The sequence below is a fragment of the Plectropomus leopardus genome, chromosome 13, assembly GCF_008729295.1.
Source record: "Plectropomus leopardus isolate mb chromosome 13, YSFRI_Pleo_2.0, whole genome shotgun sequence".
NCBI classification, from domain to species: domain Eukaryota; kingdom Metazoa; phylum Chordata; class Actinopteri; order Perciformes; family Serranidae; genus Plectropomus; species Plectropomus leopardus.
The window spans coordinates 9,470,680-9,489,348 of NC_056475.1; the positions used below are offsets into that span (position 1 = coordinate 9,470,680).

At 37.5% G+C, this 18,669-nt stretch overlaps 1 protein-coding gene across 2 annotated transcripts; it reads right to left on the minus strand.

Moving 5' to 3' along the window:
* Positions 1–7,588: 7,588 nt before the first annotated feature.
* Positions 7,589–17,215, minus strand: tmem120aa (transmembrane protein 120Aa). Of its 2 annotated transcripts, none has more exons than XM_042499538.1 (12): positions 17,050–17,215; positions 15,127–15,245; positions 13,473–13,604; positions 13,132–13,191; positions 12,945–13,040; positions 12,006–12,095; positions 11,386–11,451; positions 11,186–11,247; positions 10,397–10,489; positions 9,170–9,234; positions 8,848–8,916; positions 7,589–8,138 (listed from the first exon to the last, which is right to left on the minus strand). In XM_042499538.1, exons 1-12 carry the CDS (start codon positions 17,125–17,127, stop codon positions 8,025–8,027), a joined length of 1,044 nt encoding a protein of 347 aa, XP_042355472.1. In that variant the 5' UTR covers positions 17,128–17,215; the 3' UTR covers positions 7,589–8,024. The 2 variants fall into 2 exon arrangements, with proteins under 2 accessions (XP_042355472.1, XP_042355470.1); XM_042499536.1 differs by having other exon boundaries at positions 10,397–10,492.
* Between the last annotated feature and the right edge of the window lie 1,454 nt (positions 17,216–18,669).

Genomic DNA, 18,669 nt, shown 5'->3' on the forward strand with positions numbered 1-18,669 from the left:
TATACTATGGCACTTTCCTGGAGCTTCAAAAATGCAGCTGGCTTGTGCAGCTCATACTGCAACTAAAGTCTGATGCCAAGTACTACTGACCAAGCATCAGTATTTGCCTTTGGGATTGAAAAATTTTAGAGCATGTCATTTTTTTTAATTTCCTGTACTGTGGTCATATATGTGCAGAATTTTTGTCAAAATAAAAGTCCTCTGTTCTACATCTGTGGTTGTCCATGCCGACTGCTGCAAATCCACTTCAGAATCACTGACCGAAGTAAACTTATACAAGCCATGTTTAAGAAACATGAGGACACACGTAAAAAATATTTTACAACACTTCATCTCAAAATGACAGCTGTAGTATTAACAATAAAAATGTTTCCTCCTGTATTTCACTATGGACCATTGTGTGGATACATGTTGAATGAGCATGGTGCACCTGACTCGCTGCCCGTGCTCTGCGGGACGCTGCAGGGTGTTTATTCTGAACGGAGTGGGGTGATTGTATTCAATCAGACGGAGGACAAAATGTGTTCTGATTAATTTTCTCTTGGCTCAGAGAAAATTGGCCATCTGGCTTACAAGAGCACACAGTGTGTGTGTGGGAGTGGGCCTATTGACCCACTTCATTGTTCAATCTTCGGCCCCTCAGGGCTGAATATTACCTATATGTGGGTCAAGGACTCTATGGGACACAGTTGTGTACAATTGTAAATGCGGACTCCGTATATTTTTGTAAACACATAGAACCACAGTGTATTTAAAATTGTCTATATTTACTGCGGAATATTGATTTTTCTTTGTTTTGTGACTTAAAGGTCTCGTGTGTAGGATTTCATGGCATCTAGGTTCCACATTGTAACCCACTGAAACGTCTCCTGTGTGCCAAGTGTGTAGGAGAACTATGGGGCCAATGCAAACATTTGGAAACACGAATGGCCCCTAGTTTTTAGACTGTGTCTTTGGCTATTGTAGAAACAACATGGTGATCTCCTTGAACAAGGAACTGCTCCCTATGTAGATATAAATAGATACGAAAACACCTCGTTCTAAGGTTTAAAAAAAAAAATCACTGTGATTTCAACTGATTATATACAAAAGAAAACATAATTATTATAATATATTCAATTTCTGCCAATATATTCCCCTAAATCCTACACACTGTACCTTTAAATTATCAGGTAATCAGGTAGTTGGGTACAATCTTTAATTCAAATCTTAACCTCAAGAGGAAGTCTTGGAGAACTGTCATACTTTCTTTAGCTAAAATCAAAGAGAGTGAAATATGTTTGCACAGTCTCTAAATAAGAAGATAACTTACTTAGATTAACGCATAGATCAGAAAATACAGCTATCCATTAGCACGTTATATCTTCTTTGTTGGGTCCGCGCAGGAATTTAAGTGTAAAAATAGCATTATTTGGTTTTATGTGGCAGATTATTTCTTAGCAAATCACACCTACTGGTTGCCTTGAGAGCTATGCATCATAGTAACGAGTAACTAGAACCAAAAGTACAATACTTACCTTCCAAATGTAGCAGAAATATTAAACAAACAAACAAACAAAAATCCCACCCTTTGTTAGATGTACTCACAGAGGTCAGTCAATGGACAAATAAGTGACCTGTCATTCTTCAACACAGAGATACTTTTTGCACAAGACATCTAAGTTTATTATAGTGACAGATGTTTGTAAATCATGCTGAGTTCAAATTAATTTATTCTTCACCAAAGAATATTTTAATATTTTGGCATGAGGCTGTTGCTATTAAATTTTGGTGTGCACTTGACAATGAATGTCTCATCCAAGTGATTACAACTTAAAGAGTGCATCCCATATAATTTAGGCAAATGACTGAACAAAACAAGGGTCATAAAGAAAACACAGCTCTGTGCTCTTGCAGATCTTTCCCCTTCTCATTAGTAAATTAAGTCCCACGACAGCCACTCCTTCACCTATTGAAATATGATCTGAGTGCCAAATTAAATATGCATATTTAATAAGAGGGGAACATGATTACATCCACTTGTTAAATGAAAGCATGAGGAGAGAGGAAATGTGAGCGAGACAGAGTGAGAGAGATCTTCATGGCCTGCAGAGTGAGAAAGAAAAAAGAGAATTCATCTTTATTTTAACACGGCTCTTTGGGAGTAACCCTGGTAGGACTTCCCCCACTCTGCAGAAATGATTACACACACTCTGGCTTTCTGGGGGTTTGGACTGCGGGTTCCTATAGCAACCACAAAAAGCAGACTGTAAGGATAAGGCTTGCTTGCCATGTGCCTTAACATTTCTACCTTCTTCTTGAACCATCAAACGGCATTTTGGAAGAGGCGCTGTGCAGCTGAGTGTCTTCTTCTGCTCCTCAAAGTGTTTCTTTGTCAGATCTGAGTCTGATCTTAAAATCTAAGCAGCGCAGTGCTGATGAAAAGAAGATAACTTAGACTTTATCATGTCCAATACAATGTAAAGATATATATAGGCACCAACCAGGGTACTCGGGGAGACTCAAAGTGACCACAAAGAGATACAAAAAGGTAACAAAAAGATGCAAAGGAACTGCAAAAAGATGTTAAATAGGCAAAAAAAACCCACAAAAGCATGCAAAACAACTACAAAGAAACACAAGACAACCGCAAGGAGACACAAAATGACTACAAAGGGATAGAAAACAACCAAAAAGAATACCAAATCACCTCAAAAGGGATCCAAATGACTACAGTAAGACACAAAACAACCACAAGGAGACAAAATGACTACAAAGCAACACATAATGTCCAAAAAGAAATACAAAATTACCACAAATCAGCCCCAAACAACCACAAGGAGACACAAAAATACTTCACAGGGGCAAATACGGCCAAAACAGACACAAAAGTACTTAAAAGAAAAACAGAACTACTACATGGAGACATAAAAGCGACACAAAATGATCAAAAAACGATTCCGATTTTCTCATAAGACATGCAAACGACTACAATAAGACATAAGACAACCACGGGTAACAAAATGACTACAAAGCGACACAAAATGACTGAAAAACTATACTAAATCACATTAAAAAAAGACCTAAATGACTACAATAAGACACCAAACTACTTCAAAGGGACAAAAAAACAACCAAAACAGACACAAAATTACCTCAAAGAAAAACAAATAACCACATGGAGACACAAAATGACCACAAAGTGACAGAAATAGGGTAAGGGACACCAAATAGGTTCAAGCAACTACAATAAGACACAAAACAACCACAAAGAGATGCAAAAAACAGACACAATGTGCTAAAAAGACACACAAACCCCCCACAAAGTCTGTGTGTCTTGCTCCTGTGTAGGAGAGGTAGTGGGGCTCTTGCATATCTGGGCCTACGGGAGTATTGTCCCATGATTAGCAGGGATAATGTATACCATGTTTACCATCTTGGTTTGATATATACGCATGCTAACATTTAAAGTCTACTCCTGAGAGTGAAAACTAACTTTAAAATACCTAAATAACAACAAAAACAGACTTCCTCACTTCCTCTTAGTGGCAACCATCCATTTGGTTTCATTCGTCCAGGATTTGAGATATATATTCCTGAGATTTCTGCCTCCACAAGCATTAAGTTTGTGGTTTTGCATTAATGCTTAGTTTGCTCAAAGCACTGAGGAATTACATTTAAATATTCAGCAGCAACATATCTTTCCAGAGACACTACCTCTATTAGACTACTCTGCATAATCCACAGAGCTGACTGTAAACAGTGTTTTTATTGGAATTACTTTCTTTCCTTACAAATAGTCAGCATGCTCACACCGGGGTCAGTGGATTATCCAGAGACTTTGAGAAGTGAGAGAGTCTGAAGCACATCTCAGAGTTTAGGAGCCCTGAAAACAAACACCTGATGCCTGCAGGTAGATAACTGAGCTGCAACCACCAAAGACGACACTGTCCTGAGGCCACACCGAGGTTCATCAGGTAACGGAAGTTCAACCGGCTGTGTTTTGAAGTTTTGCAGGTGTGTGTGACTAATGCAGGAACAGAGAGAAAGAGCTGCAATAAATGAGAGGAAACACATGCCTCTAAATGGTACCAATGTAAATGATATCAATCTCTAACCACATCACTTCACTTTGGATCAACCTCATCACACAGATGCTATCAGGTGCTCAGTCTGTGAAGTGTTGTGGTTCTTTGATCCCCGAAAAAAACATTTTGTGACTTTTTTTTCTCACAAATTTGCGATTTTATAAACTCAGAGAATATTCTTACTTCCTCAGAATATTGCCCTCCGTTTTTTTTGTTTGTTTTTGTTAATACAGTGGCCCTAATACGGCGTCATAAAAAATGAATCTAACACTAGACAATTTTTTTACTTGAGAAAAAACTAGCATCTCAACAAGCTGTACAAAAGAACAAAAAGACTATCACCAACATAAATCCAAATCTCTCAGTGATATCTCAGTGAGATTTCCACTCCTGGATCAGCCTCTTTCTTCAGTATCACCTCTTCTATCATGAACTACTTCCTCGCCTCTTTTTTAATCACTCTGTCCCACATGGAAACTGCCGTTCTCTTTCATACACACTCTCTGAGAGAAAGCACGTGTATTTCAGAGCTACTCAACCAGAGACACCTCCTCTCTTCCTCTCTCTCGCCCTCCCTTCTGCTGCCAGAGTCGTTCCCAGGCCGGGAGAGGAGGTGAGCGCAGATAAGAGGTCTTTATCTGCGTCCCAGAGGGAAGGTGGGTTAAGTTTAAGGTGAAGGTTTGACATGGCGGCCCGGCTGCTTGCTGTGGCTGTTCCCTCCTTCCCTCTCCACCTCCTGATGCGAGGCTCAGACTCAGTCCCCGATCCCCATGTCCTTGGGCTCATTCTTGACGGCCCCCACTGCTCCATGCTTTAATGAGAAAGATGAAAGAGGTGCAGGCTGGGAGAACACCCAGCCCTCCTCCTCCCCTTCTACCACCCCGTTCACTTTGCTCCTCGTCCCGTTTGTTCAGCCCAGGCTCGCTCTCTCTGGCCCTGCAGCACTAACTCTTCCAGGACTTTTTGCTGGGGTGGGGGAAGATCTACTGTAATAAATTGGGAGTGAAGCTGGTTTCCATTTTAAATATTTCAGGTATTATTCCCTCTGATCTTAAGTGCAAATTTCTTTACAGCTCACATTTCTTTGTGTTCTGCCACTGTGGCTCTGCTGCAGATATGTTTAAATCATAAAGCCTAAGAAACAAAGCTTTATTGAATTCTAGCTTTATCTAGTGAAGTTACAATGATAATGGTGTTCATGAAGTTTTTCTTTTTGTGTTTTTGCATATCAGTATATCGATGTGTGTTTAAAAGACACTACAACAGTGATACTCAACTTATGGCAAACGGGACAACTCTGGCCTCCTGATAGGGTGCCAGGTGGCTCTCCAATCGTCTTCTAATTCACAAAAAAACCCAAAGTGATTCACACTAGTAATTGCTTTTGTACTTTTTAAGTATAAATCAGGTGCCGGTGTGCATCAAAAAGCATAAAAATAAAGCTTGTAGAGACCCTATTTATGACCTCAATGAATTACAATCTAAGAAATGTCCTGAAATCCTAGAAACTTCTGAAAATCCCACAGAAACATCCTTAAATCCTAGAAATGTCCTGAATCTTAAAAACGTCCTAAAATCCGACAAATGTCCTAAAATCTGACAAATGTCCTAAAATCCTGGAAATCTGATACTTATTAATCCCAAACCAACTCTGTATAATCACTGATACGAGACTGACAAAAAAGTTAGAAAACTGCGCCAAAATGCCAACCGCGAGAGCCAGAACAGAGAAACAAGAGGAAGACACCACGCCGCCATGCCCCACCTTCACAACAAAAAATAACAAAATGTTCTCGACGCCATCACCTCACTGAAGGTCGATATTAACTCTATCAAGCAAGACATCTGTGCCACCACAGACGCCCAGATTATGGAGGTAGCAACCACACTCCACGCAGAATTCGTTCCTCAAAAAGACATTTCCAAGGCCGCCACCAACCAGCTACCACAGAAACTCATGGCGCTATTCCAGATTAGTCCAGATTAACATTAGCTCCCAGTCATGACTCTAAATGTGGCCCTAGAGCTCTGAGTCCAGGTCTCCCACTGAGGCCTGATAATTGTCTTGTTTGCATTACAATTACTCTGAAGCATTCGCTGATTAGCAACATTCACTCACTGAAATTGACGATTGACTCTGATGGCGTGCGAACAATCAGCACTTGGGTTCAACACCTCCTCATCCTCCTCAGAGTCCTGCAGCAGCAGATGGTGAACTGTAAACACTCAAAGAGATGTGATCCATCTGGAGAAATGACTCCCAGGATCCCCGTTAAAAACACAACTTGGAAAAATAAAGAAAAGTGTGATGATGTTTCTCTAAGAAAAGATTTTCAGTTTTGATGGATGAAATCCACTTTGCGTGTTTACATGGAATCGGATTGCGTTCACAGTCAAAATACAATACTTCCACCTTGTGGTCACTTTGATGTAATGCAATAAATGCTTCATGTACTCGCCAAAAACACTGCCATTAGAGCAAGAACCACAGATTTGATTAGAGCAGTACCTCTTAACTGCCAGTATCAACAGTTATTACTGCAAGTGAAACCTGTTCCAATGTTCATATGAACACCTGACTTTTGTATTAAGACAGCTTTAAATTATGATTTTTTTTCCCTTTAAATGTAATTTGTTTCTTACATTAAATTTTGTACATCAGAAACACAACACAACAGGATGCGCTTGTTATAACAGACACATTATAGGTGTAAATAGGTATAAGAAGATCATATTAAGCCTCTCACAATAATTAATAATCAATTTATCGAGGTAATGTCCCTATATTGTTTGATATCGCCTTTGTATGTTTAGTTACATAACAATATCACCAACATTTTGCCAAAAATGATGCCAGAATTTTATGGAGCACATTTTTTGTTAAAAGAGCCGGAGATTCAGTTTGATTTTTTGTTTAAGTTGTGTAGTTTTTATTTTATTTATGTTTTATTCATTTTTTACATCCCATGTCTGAATATTATAAGGTTTTTAAAGTGCATTGCTCTTTAAAAAGGGTGTACTTGTATTACTATGTTATTATGATATCAGTAAATTAGTGACATATCATGGTCTTAAAAATTACTATATTGTTTCCTGAAATTATCTGTAAGACAATATATCATCCACAAAAAGTAGTTACCATGACAGATCTAGATCTAAAAATGCTGAATATTCGTGCTGCAGTAAAATACTTATCCACTCACCAGTGGTGAAAAATCACTCAGATTCTTTAGGAAAAAACGTATTGCATGCAAAATCCTAATTTAGTAAAAGCAGTCTTATCAGCTGTAGTTGGTTAATTATATATATATATATATATATATATATCTAAATATGCTGGTTTAGTCTGACAGCTCCAAACCTCTGGGTTCGGGTCCCTCAAAGGGCCACAATGTAAATCTGAGGGGTTGTTATATGATTAATGGGAGAAGAAAGAAGAAAAAAACAAATTTGTATTAGCTTTCCAGAATTTCTCTAATTTTTGCTGTTTTTGTTATGAGGAAAAACAAAAACATGCAAACTTTTTTTTGGGGAGGAGTGTTTTAATCAAGCACTTTCTGTAAGGCTAAAATACAAAGCAGCTCTTGAGTAACAGACCCTTAATAAATATGATGCAAACCCCATTACTGTGTCCATTCAGTAACATTTCCTCAACAGAGTTGTACAATTCATCCTGATACACAACCTTACAGCCTCAATAGGAAAGACCTGGAGGGTACTTATTTTTCTTGGACAGGTCAATGTGAAAACATCTTTGGCCGACCCGTACAACGAATTGCTTTGACCATAATTTTTCACACAAATGAAACCAACATTGATAAAAGTCGCAGGAAATGTAAATGATCCACTAGGACAACCATAACATAGATAAAGAGCTCTAAAGAGAACATTAGAGCCAATGGTAACTTTGCACATTTCAGAAACAGGAGTATTTTTGGTGATTTTTCTGTTCAGGCTTTATAAGCTCTTTGGCTTGTCCTGGTTGTTCATGTATTTTTGGTAAACCACTCCCAGCGTGGTGAAGAAGTTTCCCATGAAGAGCACCATGTAGGAGCAGCCGCACATCGCAACCTGCACCGCAGCAAAAAAACAAAGCTTAGTGAGGTGCTCTTTGTGACTGAAAGAACTCTAATAGAATACGCTGTTACACAAACCACAAAAATTATATGGAAATGAATAGTAGTTATTTTTCATTTTTCATCTGTAGGCCTGAAGTGATTCTAACATTCTCCAATCTTAAAAATGTATAGCCTATACATCAAATTAAAATTATGTTTTAACTTTTCACTCACTAAAATGTGTCAAACATCTACATCCTGGTGCCTTTTCCTTTTAAATTTAGCCAAACCTAAATAACAGTGGCCGATCTTGAGCATCCCTAGCTAGTCTCAGTATTTAATACTTCCTAAAAATATTGCTTTGCTTTCTTGGCCAGATAATCATCAGAAGTGCCAGATAATCATAAATATACCTTTATTTGTTACATTTTTTAACAAATCTGAGTCATGACAGTCAAGCTGGTATGGCTACTAGCCATTAATGTGTTGTCACTGTACACATTTTACTTTTATTGAAGAAAAAGAGTCTGATGATTATGAGCCAAGATCTATAGTAAAAATACATTGTAATGATCTTTAAAAACATTTTTGTTCATGTTTATCCAAAATGGACATCAGAAATCCTTTTAACACTGGCAGGATTCAGACTCCAAACAGAAGTGGTACGACACTTCTGAAAAATTTCAGAATAAATTTACGAGGGAACGTTGAAGTGTACGAACCTGCCACTCTTTACACTCTGGGAGCTGAAACATCTTGAAGAGCGTTATGCTGTTGTAGAGCTGCCAAAACTGTGAGAGGAGGAACAGTCGACAGTCATAAATGCTCTGAAAAGGTAACTTTGGATATCAAATTTCCCAGTTCTTTATTTTGCATATCTGAAGTGAGATTTTCACCCAGATTGTTTTTATTTTTAATTAATATTTCATCCGCTTTAATCTTCGGAATACGCAGTGATAAATATCCATGTTTTGTTTCTTGATGAAATGAATGAGCCTTAGACGTAGGGAAGCAGCGAGCACTTTTATGAGAGAGGCTACTCACATGACCAAAAAACAAGAAAGGAAGGAGGAAGGTCAACCCTCTCCACATCCAGGACTGGAAACCCTCTGAACACCAGGAGAGGAAAGACAAGAGTCACTGAGCTGAGATGGACTTATCCGGCATTATTCTCGTTTTTTTGTTTTTTTTATACTGAAAATCATAAACGTTTTTTGTAACTATTTTATTTTTTCAGTAAAAAAGCTTGAGGATGGTAAAACCATCACCATCACTACCTCCTCCCAGTGCTCCCCACAGATGTACGGGTAGGAGGGATAAAAAAAAAAAAAAAGGGAGAAAAAGACACACAAAAAACAGTGTACCCTGCTAAGTGTGTTTTTATGGTCATCCACTGATAAAATGACATTACATGATGGAAAGTGTGAAGAAAAATGTAAAAGTCAATGAGGTGTCATGATATAAACGTTAAGATTTTTGCTAAGGATTCCTTATTAGCACTAAACTCAAGTTTTTCCAGGTATTTAGGTATAAACCAAAGTTTTTGCCAAACTCTGCCACACACTGGAGACTCTTTCATTTGCAATGACACCCACACACCAGAGACTTTTCGTACTTATATTAATTAATGCATTTTTTTTTAAAAATTGTGCTGTTTTTATCCTTGCTAATCCGAAACTATTGTTTTATGAATCTTAGACTATGGTTTTATTTCATGGTATTTATTTGTTGTTTCTGCTAGTTTTAGATTTTAGTGTCCTATGTTATTGTTGCTTTACCGGGACCTCAGTGCTTTGTTTTTTTTTTGTGCAGTGTTTTGGGATGACAATAAACCTTTTTGGGTCTTGAATGTTGAAATTCTGATCTGATGATGGCACTAGATGAAGTCAGTGGATTGACAAAAGTGATTACAAGTCATGCTGAGGAGGACAATAATGTCCGTACCAAATTCTGGACAGTTGATAAAACACTTGCTAAGACATTTCACTCAAAACCACAGTTGTGAACCTGCTGTTGTCAACAGATGGAAAGAAGGAGAATCACTTCAGTCATTAGGATTCATTACCTGAAGAAAATTAATGTCTGGATCAAATTTCATGGAGGTCCTTTCAAAAGTTGCTGAGATATTTCAGTCTGGACCAGAGTGGTAGACTGACCCCGGAGCTACGTGTAGCTGATTTCTGCACCTTCTCCTTGTATGATTTCAGAGTCATTTAATTATGAATATAAACTAACAAGCGTGTGACTGACAGCAGTTCAGACTGCACTCACCCACTGTGAGGTCCATGTTATGTCTCTCTCCCAGCGCTCGCAGTCTGTACAAACAGCCGCTCTGATAGTAGTACTGGAGAAACTGGACAAAGCCTACTTTGCAAACAGAACAGAGAACATATAAGGAAAAGAAGTTGTTAATTGTAGACCAAGTTCACAGTCATAAAATATGTTAGGTGTTATTTACGCACACTTAAAAAAAAGTAAGTATATTCAAACAACTTCAGCTTTCCTTTTGAAACTGGCAGCTTTCTTATCTTCTGGTATAAGCCTTGTACACATGACACAGTTCAAAAGTTGGTAATCCCGTGCCTCAAAAGCTTGACTGAGTACAGTCAGATGTCTGAGAGGATGACTCTGTGTCGCTGAATGGTCTTTCATGCTTTTAGGTTGCAGCATGTCCTCTTACGAATGTGTTATTTTGTATGAAGGGTTTGTTTTGTACATGGAGGCTGGATTCCTGTTACACAAAATTATGCTTTATCTGTTTTAAATAACTGCATAATACAAGACACTTTGACCTCTTCAGGCCTCAAAAATTCTTAAAATTACACAATATGAGAAGGAGAAATCACTCTGGAGCACACGATTATAGTTGGAGCTTTACAAAACAACATAAGACAGGTCTACACTATATCCTGTGACAAGGGGTCACAAACAGGATTTGCTTGATTTTAAAGCATTACAAACCAAAAACACTGTGAACAACAGGCCTTACCAGTTTACTACTGAGCAGTACAACATGTATATTTTATGATGTAAGAATGTAGTGTAGTTTGAGTCTCTTACTTTGGTATAGACAGTATGTTAGGAACTGGTTCCTAAACATTTGGTACAGAGCACCTTCAGGCCTGAGAACAAACACAAACATGACATTCAAAAGTGTAAAAACATTTTAATAATTAAGTTTTGACACCAAGCCGTCAATGTTATGATAATGCTTCGTGCAGTTATAGAGAAGATGTAATATGTTGGGTAATGTCGCTCACCAGGTGAGCATGACTCCAGACAGGAAGGTCGACACGTAGTGATGAAAAACCCACCAACCCTTGATCCTGAAACAACACAAGGACACAGACAGGCAGGATCAGGACTGTGTGCAGTACTGCCAGACCTGCACGATGTTATTCTAGATGTAGGTACACGCTTGGTCTGCGTGACATCAAACAAAAAAGTTGCAGGACATTATATATATGTCCATATGCAGCGTGTCGCGCATATTATGACCCCCAAAATGAGAAAATAAGATTTACTTTTAATTAGTTCTTGGAGTGAGTTCACTCTTTTCAGTCAAGTTGTTATTAGTCCCGGTCTCTATAAGCATAAGCAACAGTGGCCTCTCATGCTTGTTGTGTTGACTAATTTGACCAAGACCAAGAATTGACAGAGACTAAAACAAAAGACATATCCTGTTTTGTTTTTTTAAATTTTATTTTGGATAGTTTTTTAAGTGCATAATATAGCGTCAGTTATTAAGACTAGTTTTACTTTTTCTGTTAAGTAAAAGGACTAGTCACACCTTGTTTAAGTTTGTAGTTAACCAAAATAACCTTGTACCATTGAAAAAAACATAACAAAAAACGGTGGAGACATTAAATGTGTCACAGACCTTGAGCCGTTGCTGATGAGGATACTCTCCCGGATGGTGAGCGTGCAGTAGTACCACACCAACAGGAAGTTGAACAGGGCATCAAGGGCTCTGAGACAACGTCAAAAAAGATTAACATTAAGAGGTTAAACACACAAATAATGTACACATATGGCAGAAATGATTAAACAAACCAGCCGTACAGCAGAGGCAGAAGTCCTGTGTCTGTCTACACTGATTCTGATCAGGCGCATACTGCTCATAATCACCAAATCATAACCAAATATAAGCAAGTATTTATGTCCAGTTGACCCCACATGCTCCGTCCTGCTTAATTATCACCATGTTTTGTTTATGTAATGTGCTAAATATACGGTATATGTGCCGCCAGTTCACTTTTGCCGTGAAATTTTGTGTTCAAGTCTTGCATAGTTTATATTTAAATTTTTATTCTTATTTAATTTCATACACTGTACTTACAATAATGTATTGCTTACTTTTTCTATGTATCTTTATTTCTGTCCATGTGCCTTTGCAACTGCAAATTTTCCCTCTGGGGATCAATAAAGGTTTGCATCTTATCTAATATGAAAACTTCTGTCAGTTTGGAAATTTTGATACTAGCAGTAAGGCTCTAGCATTCATGTACTGGGAGTTATCAGGGTGACTTAATAACTGTCGTGAATGAAGCCATTTTTATAATTTAGTTTGGACATTACCTTATTTTCAAAGACCTAGACATCACAGTATATTCAGTGACTTGTTCCTTTATCAGGACAAACGGGGGCACTGTCGTTCATCTTCAGTCCGCCCCACATGCACCGTCTTACTATGATAAATATTTCCTAGAGCACCAAATGTGTATTAATCCTGGTAAATAGCTACATTGTGCACATCTACATTCACAAATCTTACTCAGAAAAGTTCAGCAAACATCAAAAAGTTGTAGGTGAATCTTACCTGTAGCTGAACAAGAAGCGACATGTGAAGGAGAACACGAAGAGGATGACCGTAAGGACCAGCTTAAACTTCTCGTATTCATCTTTGTAAGCAAATCTGAAACGATGTGAATGTGATGTTGACACCACTGTACTTTTTTTGAAGACATATTTGGGGTTATAAGAAAATGAACATCTGCATGACTTACTTGGACTGTTTGTTGAGGAGTGTAACATTCACGTTTCCTAAAACAAGAGTGAGGTATAACCTAAACAGAAAGAGGTGTCAGTCGTTCAAAATGCTAACGTCCTAAACATAAACATAAAATTTAACATAAAACATAAATTTGGTATTTTGAAATGTGAAGCTTCAAACAGAATTGGGTGTTTTATTCGCTCATGTATCAGATCTGTTAGAGCTGTTATGGCACATTTCATGTGAATGTACAACAACTTTGAACAGCTTCACATTGACAGTCATTGTTGCACTTTATAAAAAAACTCCTCAGTCACCCAAACACACACAATGGATCATACGACAGAATCACACCCGTTCTTTTTTGGCAGAAAAGCCTCCATCTCAGAGAAAGCATTTGCTCTGTCTTTGATGGAGTCCTGGATTTCAGCAATGGTGTCCACATCCTCTGGATTTAATTTGGGTGTTGGATGGTTGTCTTTGCATCTAGTTGTGGATAAAAAACACAAACAAACACTCATTATGTAACATTTAAAACACAGCACAGACTGAAGAGTAAACCGAATAACAGGGTCCCCAAACATTTTCATTGAAAATATAAAAAAGGACCCAAAATAAAATTTCCACGACCACTCACAATGTATAACATGAACATTGCTCCATCTTAAAAAAGCAGTACAATTTAAAAGCACTAATGCGACATAGCATGGAAACTTTGGAGTTCATCGACCTACACATTAAATTACGTCACAATCGTCACAATGCTATTTTTCTCTTATTCAAACATAATTCCAGTTAAGTGGCATACATGGAGGGAGGGACGAAGCGGGGGAGAAAATGAAGAAACGTATATGATAGTTAAAAAATGTTTTCACACATCAACGCATACTAGAGCTGTTTTAAATCAGCATCTACAGAAAATAAATGTGCTGTCATGTAACATTATGTGAGAGGCTAATCTATGGGAGATTACTGTCACAACTCATTTTACTACATATAAAAACATGTCATGACTTTTCCAAAACTTCCAAGGATTTCATGAATTCCATGGCATTCCCAGGCCTGGAAAATGTTGGAAAATTCCATGACTTTTCCGGGTCGGACCATCAGCTGTTTGATCCGCGATAATGAAACGCCATGAAAGCACATACAGTCGTCAAATACTCAGCTGTATTCTAGAGTCAAAGTCGTTCACTTCAGTACATGATTGTTCAACACTTCAGCTGTCGCAGAGTTTTGGCAGGAGTTTTGCCTTGGTGTCTTTAGAGCGTGAGTCAAAGCCCAAAAGCGTGAGACTCACGCCAGATACGTGAGGGTTGACTACCCCAGCGGGGAAAGGATTTACAGAATTAAATAAAGCAAAAAATATATATATAACCGACATGGGCAAGATTACGTCAGTTAGAGGTTGTGAATGTTTTGATTAATTGCCCAGCCCTAACACATCACGCAGCCTACACTTCTACACGTCAATGCTAGCGTCAGGGAAACATCTAATCTTGGCTGCTGATGTTATTAATTTCTCCCTAATTTCGATTCAGATTCCTGCATAGACGACGCAGAGACGCTGAGTTTTAAGAGACAGATGCCAAAATGTAGCAGACGGAGGGTGAATACAGTTGTTTCAGCACAGACATTATGAGGAAAATCAAGTGTTTTTTGAACATTATAGCATAGAAACATGTTCTAATATAGACCCAAAGTACAAGTACGAAAAACAATATGATAGGTCCTTGCTTAAGAGGCATGTCAGATGCATTATCGGGGGGTTATACAAAAATGATAACTTTCAGAACCAGAACCTGTAATGACAAACAGAGTGATACAACTGACTTTTGGGGTCACGCCAAGATATGGGCAGCTGTATTTTAAATAAGCTGAAAATGTTCATTACAAGAAGACCATTAAAAAAGGCCTTAAAAGTAATCCATCATGTTGTACTGTATTGGCCTGCTCTTGCACAGGATACTGCCAGCAGATGCTCACTGAATCACTGATCAATACTTACTCTTCTAGTGACGCAGTGAGCTCTTTAAGTTTCTTCCTCTGACGTGCTATAGCACTCGAGCAGCTGTCCTGCAGTTTGGTCACTTCCTCAAGTTTCTGTTTATATAGACGATGTGTGTCCTGGGGGTGGAAAAAAAAAAGCATATATCATTTTTGTACAGTGCCAAATTATAAAAGGAGGCGTACCAGTGAATCTTCCACAATAAACAACAGGAAGTTAATTGGCTAAAGATAACAAAAAGGTCCTTTCATGAGGAAGTTACTTGCTTGTTGTTAATTTTTGTCTTTTGTCATTAGACTTTATTGTTATGATATTTCTCATTATAATTACCCACCTCTTGCTTGTACTTATGTGTCTATATAGTGTCTGTGAGTTGTAATTGTTTTATTTACTGACAGAGGCTTATTGTATTCCACTCAGCATGTGACCTCTGCTGACAGTTGCTGCACAGTTAGCTGTGTTGTAATCACGATCATGTTTTGACATCCACAGTGAATGATACTTTGAGTTCAGAGTGCCTCGGAGCACTTTCTGTTCAAAATTCAACTGTCTGATCAGTAACTGTAAAATATTACACTCTGAAATGTAGCAAAATAGTACAAATATAAAGTAGCATAAATTAAAACTCTAAAATAAAGTAAACATAACTTCAACTTGTACACAAGTACATGTATTTTCTACAACTAAGAGACACACTTTCAGTTATACATCGGGGCCATAAACTGTGGCTAGTCTTTCAAAGACTTCAGTCTCTCCTGTCTTTTATTTTGACCTCCTTTTATAAAGGGTTATTTGTGGATTATGTGAATGATACTAGTTATTTAAGGGAAACAATGTTACAGGATGTGTCAAATACACAATTTCAGAATTTGCGCGTTAACTTCATTTTTTTTAAACTCTACAAAACAGCATTACAAAATTGTCTAAATTGTTGGTTCATCAATTAAAAATGAGGTTCAGAGAAAAACAGACGAGATCCCAGGTCAGCAGGTTACCTGTTGAACTGTGTGTGGCACAGCACGACACCTGAGACAGTGGTGCCTGCACTCTCACCTGTTTTAAAGTTTGCTGACAATATGTTGATTTACATTATGTAATATCCCCTTTCTTATAAAAATATGACTTTACTCTTGAAAAATTACGTTTTTTCTTGTAAAATTGCAACTACATCCTCGTAATATTACAACTTGATTCTCACATTTTTTTGGTCATTTTTTTCTTGTAAAATTATAACTTTATTCTCGTAATATTACTAGTTTATTCTCATAAATCACAGGGTTTTTTTTTCGGTAAAACTAAATCTATATTCTCATAATATTATGACTTTTTCTTATAATATTACGAATTTATTCTCGAAGTCTCAAAAAAAAAATTCTCAATGTGGCCCTCAAACTCCATTGCATGTAACCAATATATGGTATTGTAATAACATATAACAAAACATTTAAAATCGAAATAATATTTTATCGTGGCCTACATATCGTGATGATATCGAATCAGGGGCCTCTGGTGATTTCCACTCTTCATAAGTACAATGAAATGCAGCGAAATAGATAAAATATAAAGTGGCATAAAGTTAATATTCTCAGTTAAAAATGTACTTGAGTAAATGTACTATCCATAACTAAGAGACACACTTTAAGTTACATATAGTGGCCATAAACTTTGGCTAGCGGTGCTCCCCCAAAACAGTGTCGTGCACGGACAATGTAACAACAGTTCCGCTAGCAGTTGCCAACGCGGTTACATTTCTCTACTTCAATTTCCACTGAGTTTTTTGTTTTCACAGGACATTTACCTTTCTATCAGCTGAGGGTGGATCCCCCGGCCGCTCCCACCCTGCTCCGACTGTTAGCTTGTCGGGCAGGGCGCACCTCTACAGGGGTTAGCTGACACGGGAGATACGCTGTCGTTTCAACGTACCTGAATTTGTTGGTAGTTCTTCTCTAAATCCTCCCATTCGCGTAGACATTCAGGTAAACCTGTCGGAGTGAACAACATTTTCTACTCCGGCATTAGGAAACCCTCTGGAGTTGGGAAATATTCACGCTCCGCTGTGTGCAACAGTTGAACTGCTGTCCGCGTCAAAATAAACCACCGAACAACAGTGACTTCCTGTCACGGCCTTCAGAATAAAAGCCCTAGTGACTGAATTGTTTTTGGTGTTAGTTTATTTTCTGGTTATTTCTTCCTACTTTCCTGGAAAATATGTATTTCTTGTAATTTTTTGGATGAACTGAAAAAGGGGGGTAGGATTTGAGGAGTATTCACTTTCTTTTACTCCCCTTTTGGACATGAAATACTTGTGTTTGTTTACTAAATATTTAATATTTTCGGATTTTTTTTTATTGCTTATATTTTATTTTTGTTGTCTTTTTTTATTTGTCATGTTTGAAATCAAGATCTAACTACTACAACTACTATTTGAGACACGAATCTGACATTGATATTGCTGTTGTTCTAAAACATTTTGTTTTGATGATTTTCTTTGACAGATCTGCTGAATCTTTAATTCATTCATTATCATAAAAAATGAAACACTGTACATTAACTTAAAGACAATATCTTTGATACAAAGGCTTTATACTAGGGTTGTGATTATGTCATATTTTCACGATTAGCCTACAAAAACAATATTATGACTATATCTATCTATATCTCTTTTTTTTTTGGCTAATAAATTAACTAAAAATAGTGTGGAGGTGAAGAGGGAGTCAGTAACCATAACTCTAAGTAACTGTAAATATATGTTTGACAGGTTGCCCATTTTTTGCACGTTTTTGCTTACCCAAATAATCTCTATTTCACCTTCGATCATTTTCTAGTGTCACTTTTATGTTCTTCCAAAGATGTAGGAAATTATTGCAGAAAATGAAGCATTAATCTGGACTAAAAACAAAATAGATTGCAACCACAGGAGGCTACTCAGGTTTTACAGGGTGAGTCATGGTAAAAATAGGGTACTATTAATTTTTCCCTATTTATTAAACTGTATTTCCATGTGATGTTACATATTTTGGTTACATTGTAATAAAATGGCATTTGACCCTTTTTATCACTTGTAACTAGTGTTATAATTTAATTTTTTAACAAAATAATCTATATCAACAGTAGCCTGTTACATTCTCCATATATGTTGTTGTGATTTAACGGATCTGAGTTAAATGTAATGAGTTAAATCAACTATCTTGCAGTTCGATCTAATAACATCTAAAGGATTACACCTTTTGTGCTTTTATTTTGAAGGCCACGTACAATGTCCGATTTTATTGCGGCTAAAAGTGACGCATTTTACAAAACTTCACGATCATTCCTCTGCGTGAGTGCGTGAGTCGTGCGCGGTGGACGTACTTATTCGCTACTGGTTGGTCCAATCAGATGTCCCGTTGATTCAGCCAATCAGCACCAGGACCTTTAAACAGCCGCTTGTGTGTCTTGAAAATATTTTGCCCTGAGAGAAGCACCATTATCCCTTACATATATTAACATGAACTGTTATAAAACACAGCTATTACAGTGACATAGGCTGTTTGGTGTATTCTC

Bases quoted from the DNA above. Each gene is read 5' to 3' on its own strand.
- tmem120aa (XM_042499536.1), bottom strand. From the start codon at position 17,127: ATGTTGTTCACTCCGACAGGTTTACCTGAATGTCTACGCGAATGGGAG. The intron at 15,246-17,049 runs GTACGTTGAAAC...TTCCACCCCCAG, and splicing joins AGAACTACCAACAAATTCAG to GACACACATCGTCTATATAA. The intron at 9,235-10,396 runs GTGAGTGCAGTC...CCTGGTGTTCAG, and splicing joins TAACATGGACCTCACAGTGG to AGGGTTTCCAGTCCTGGATG.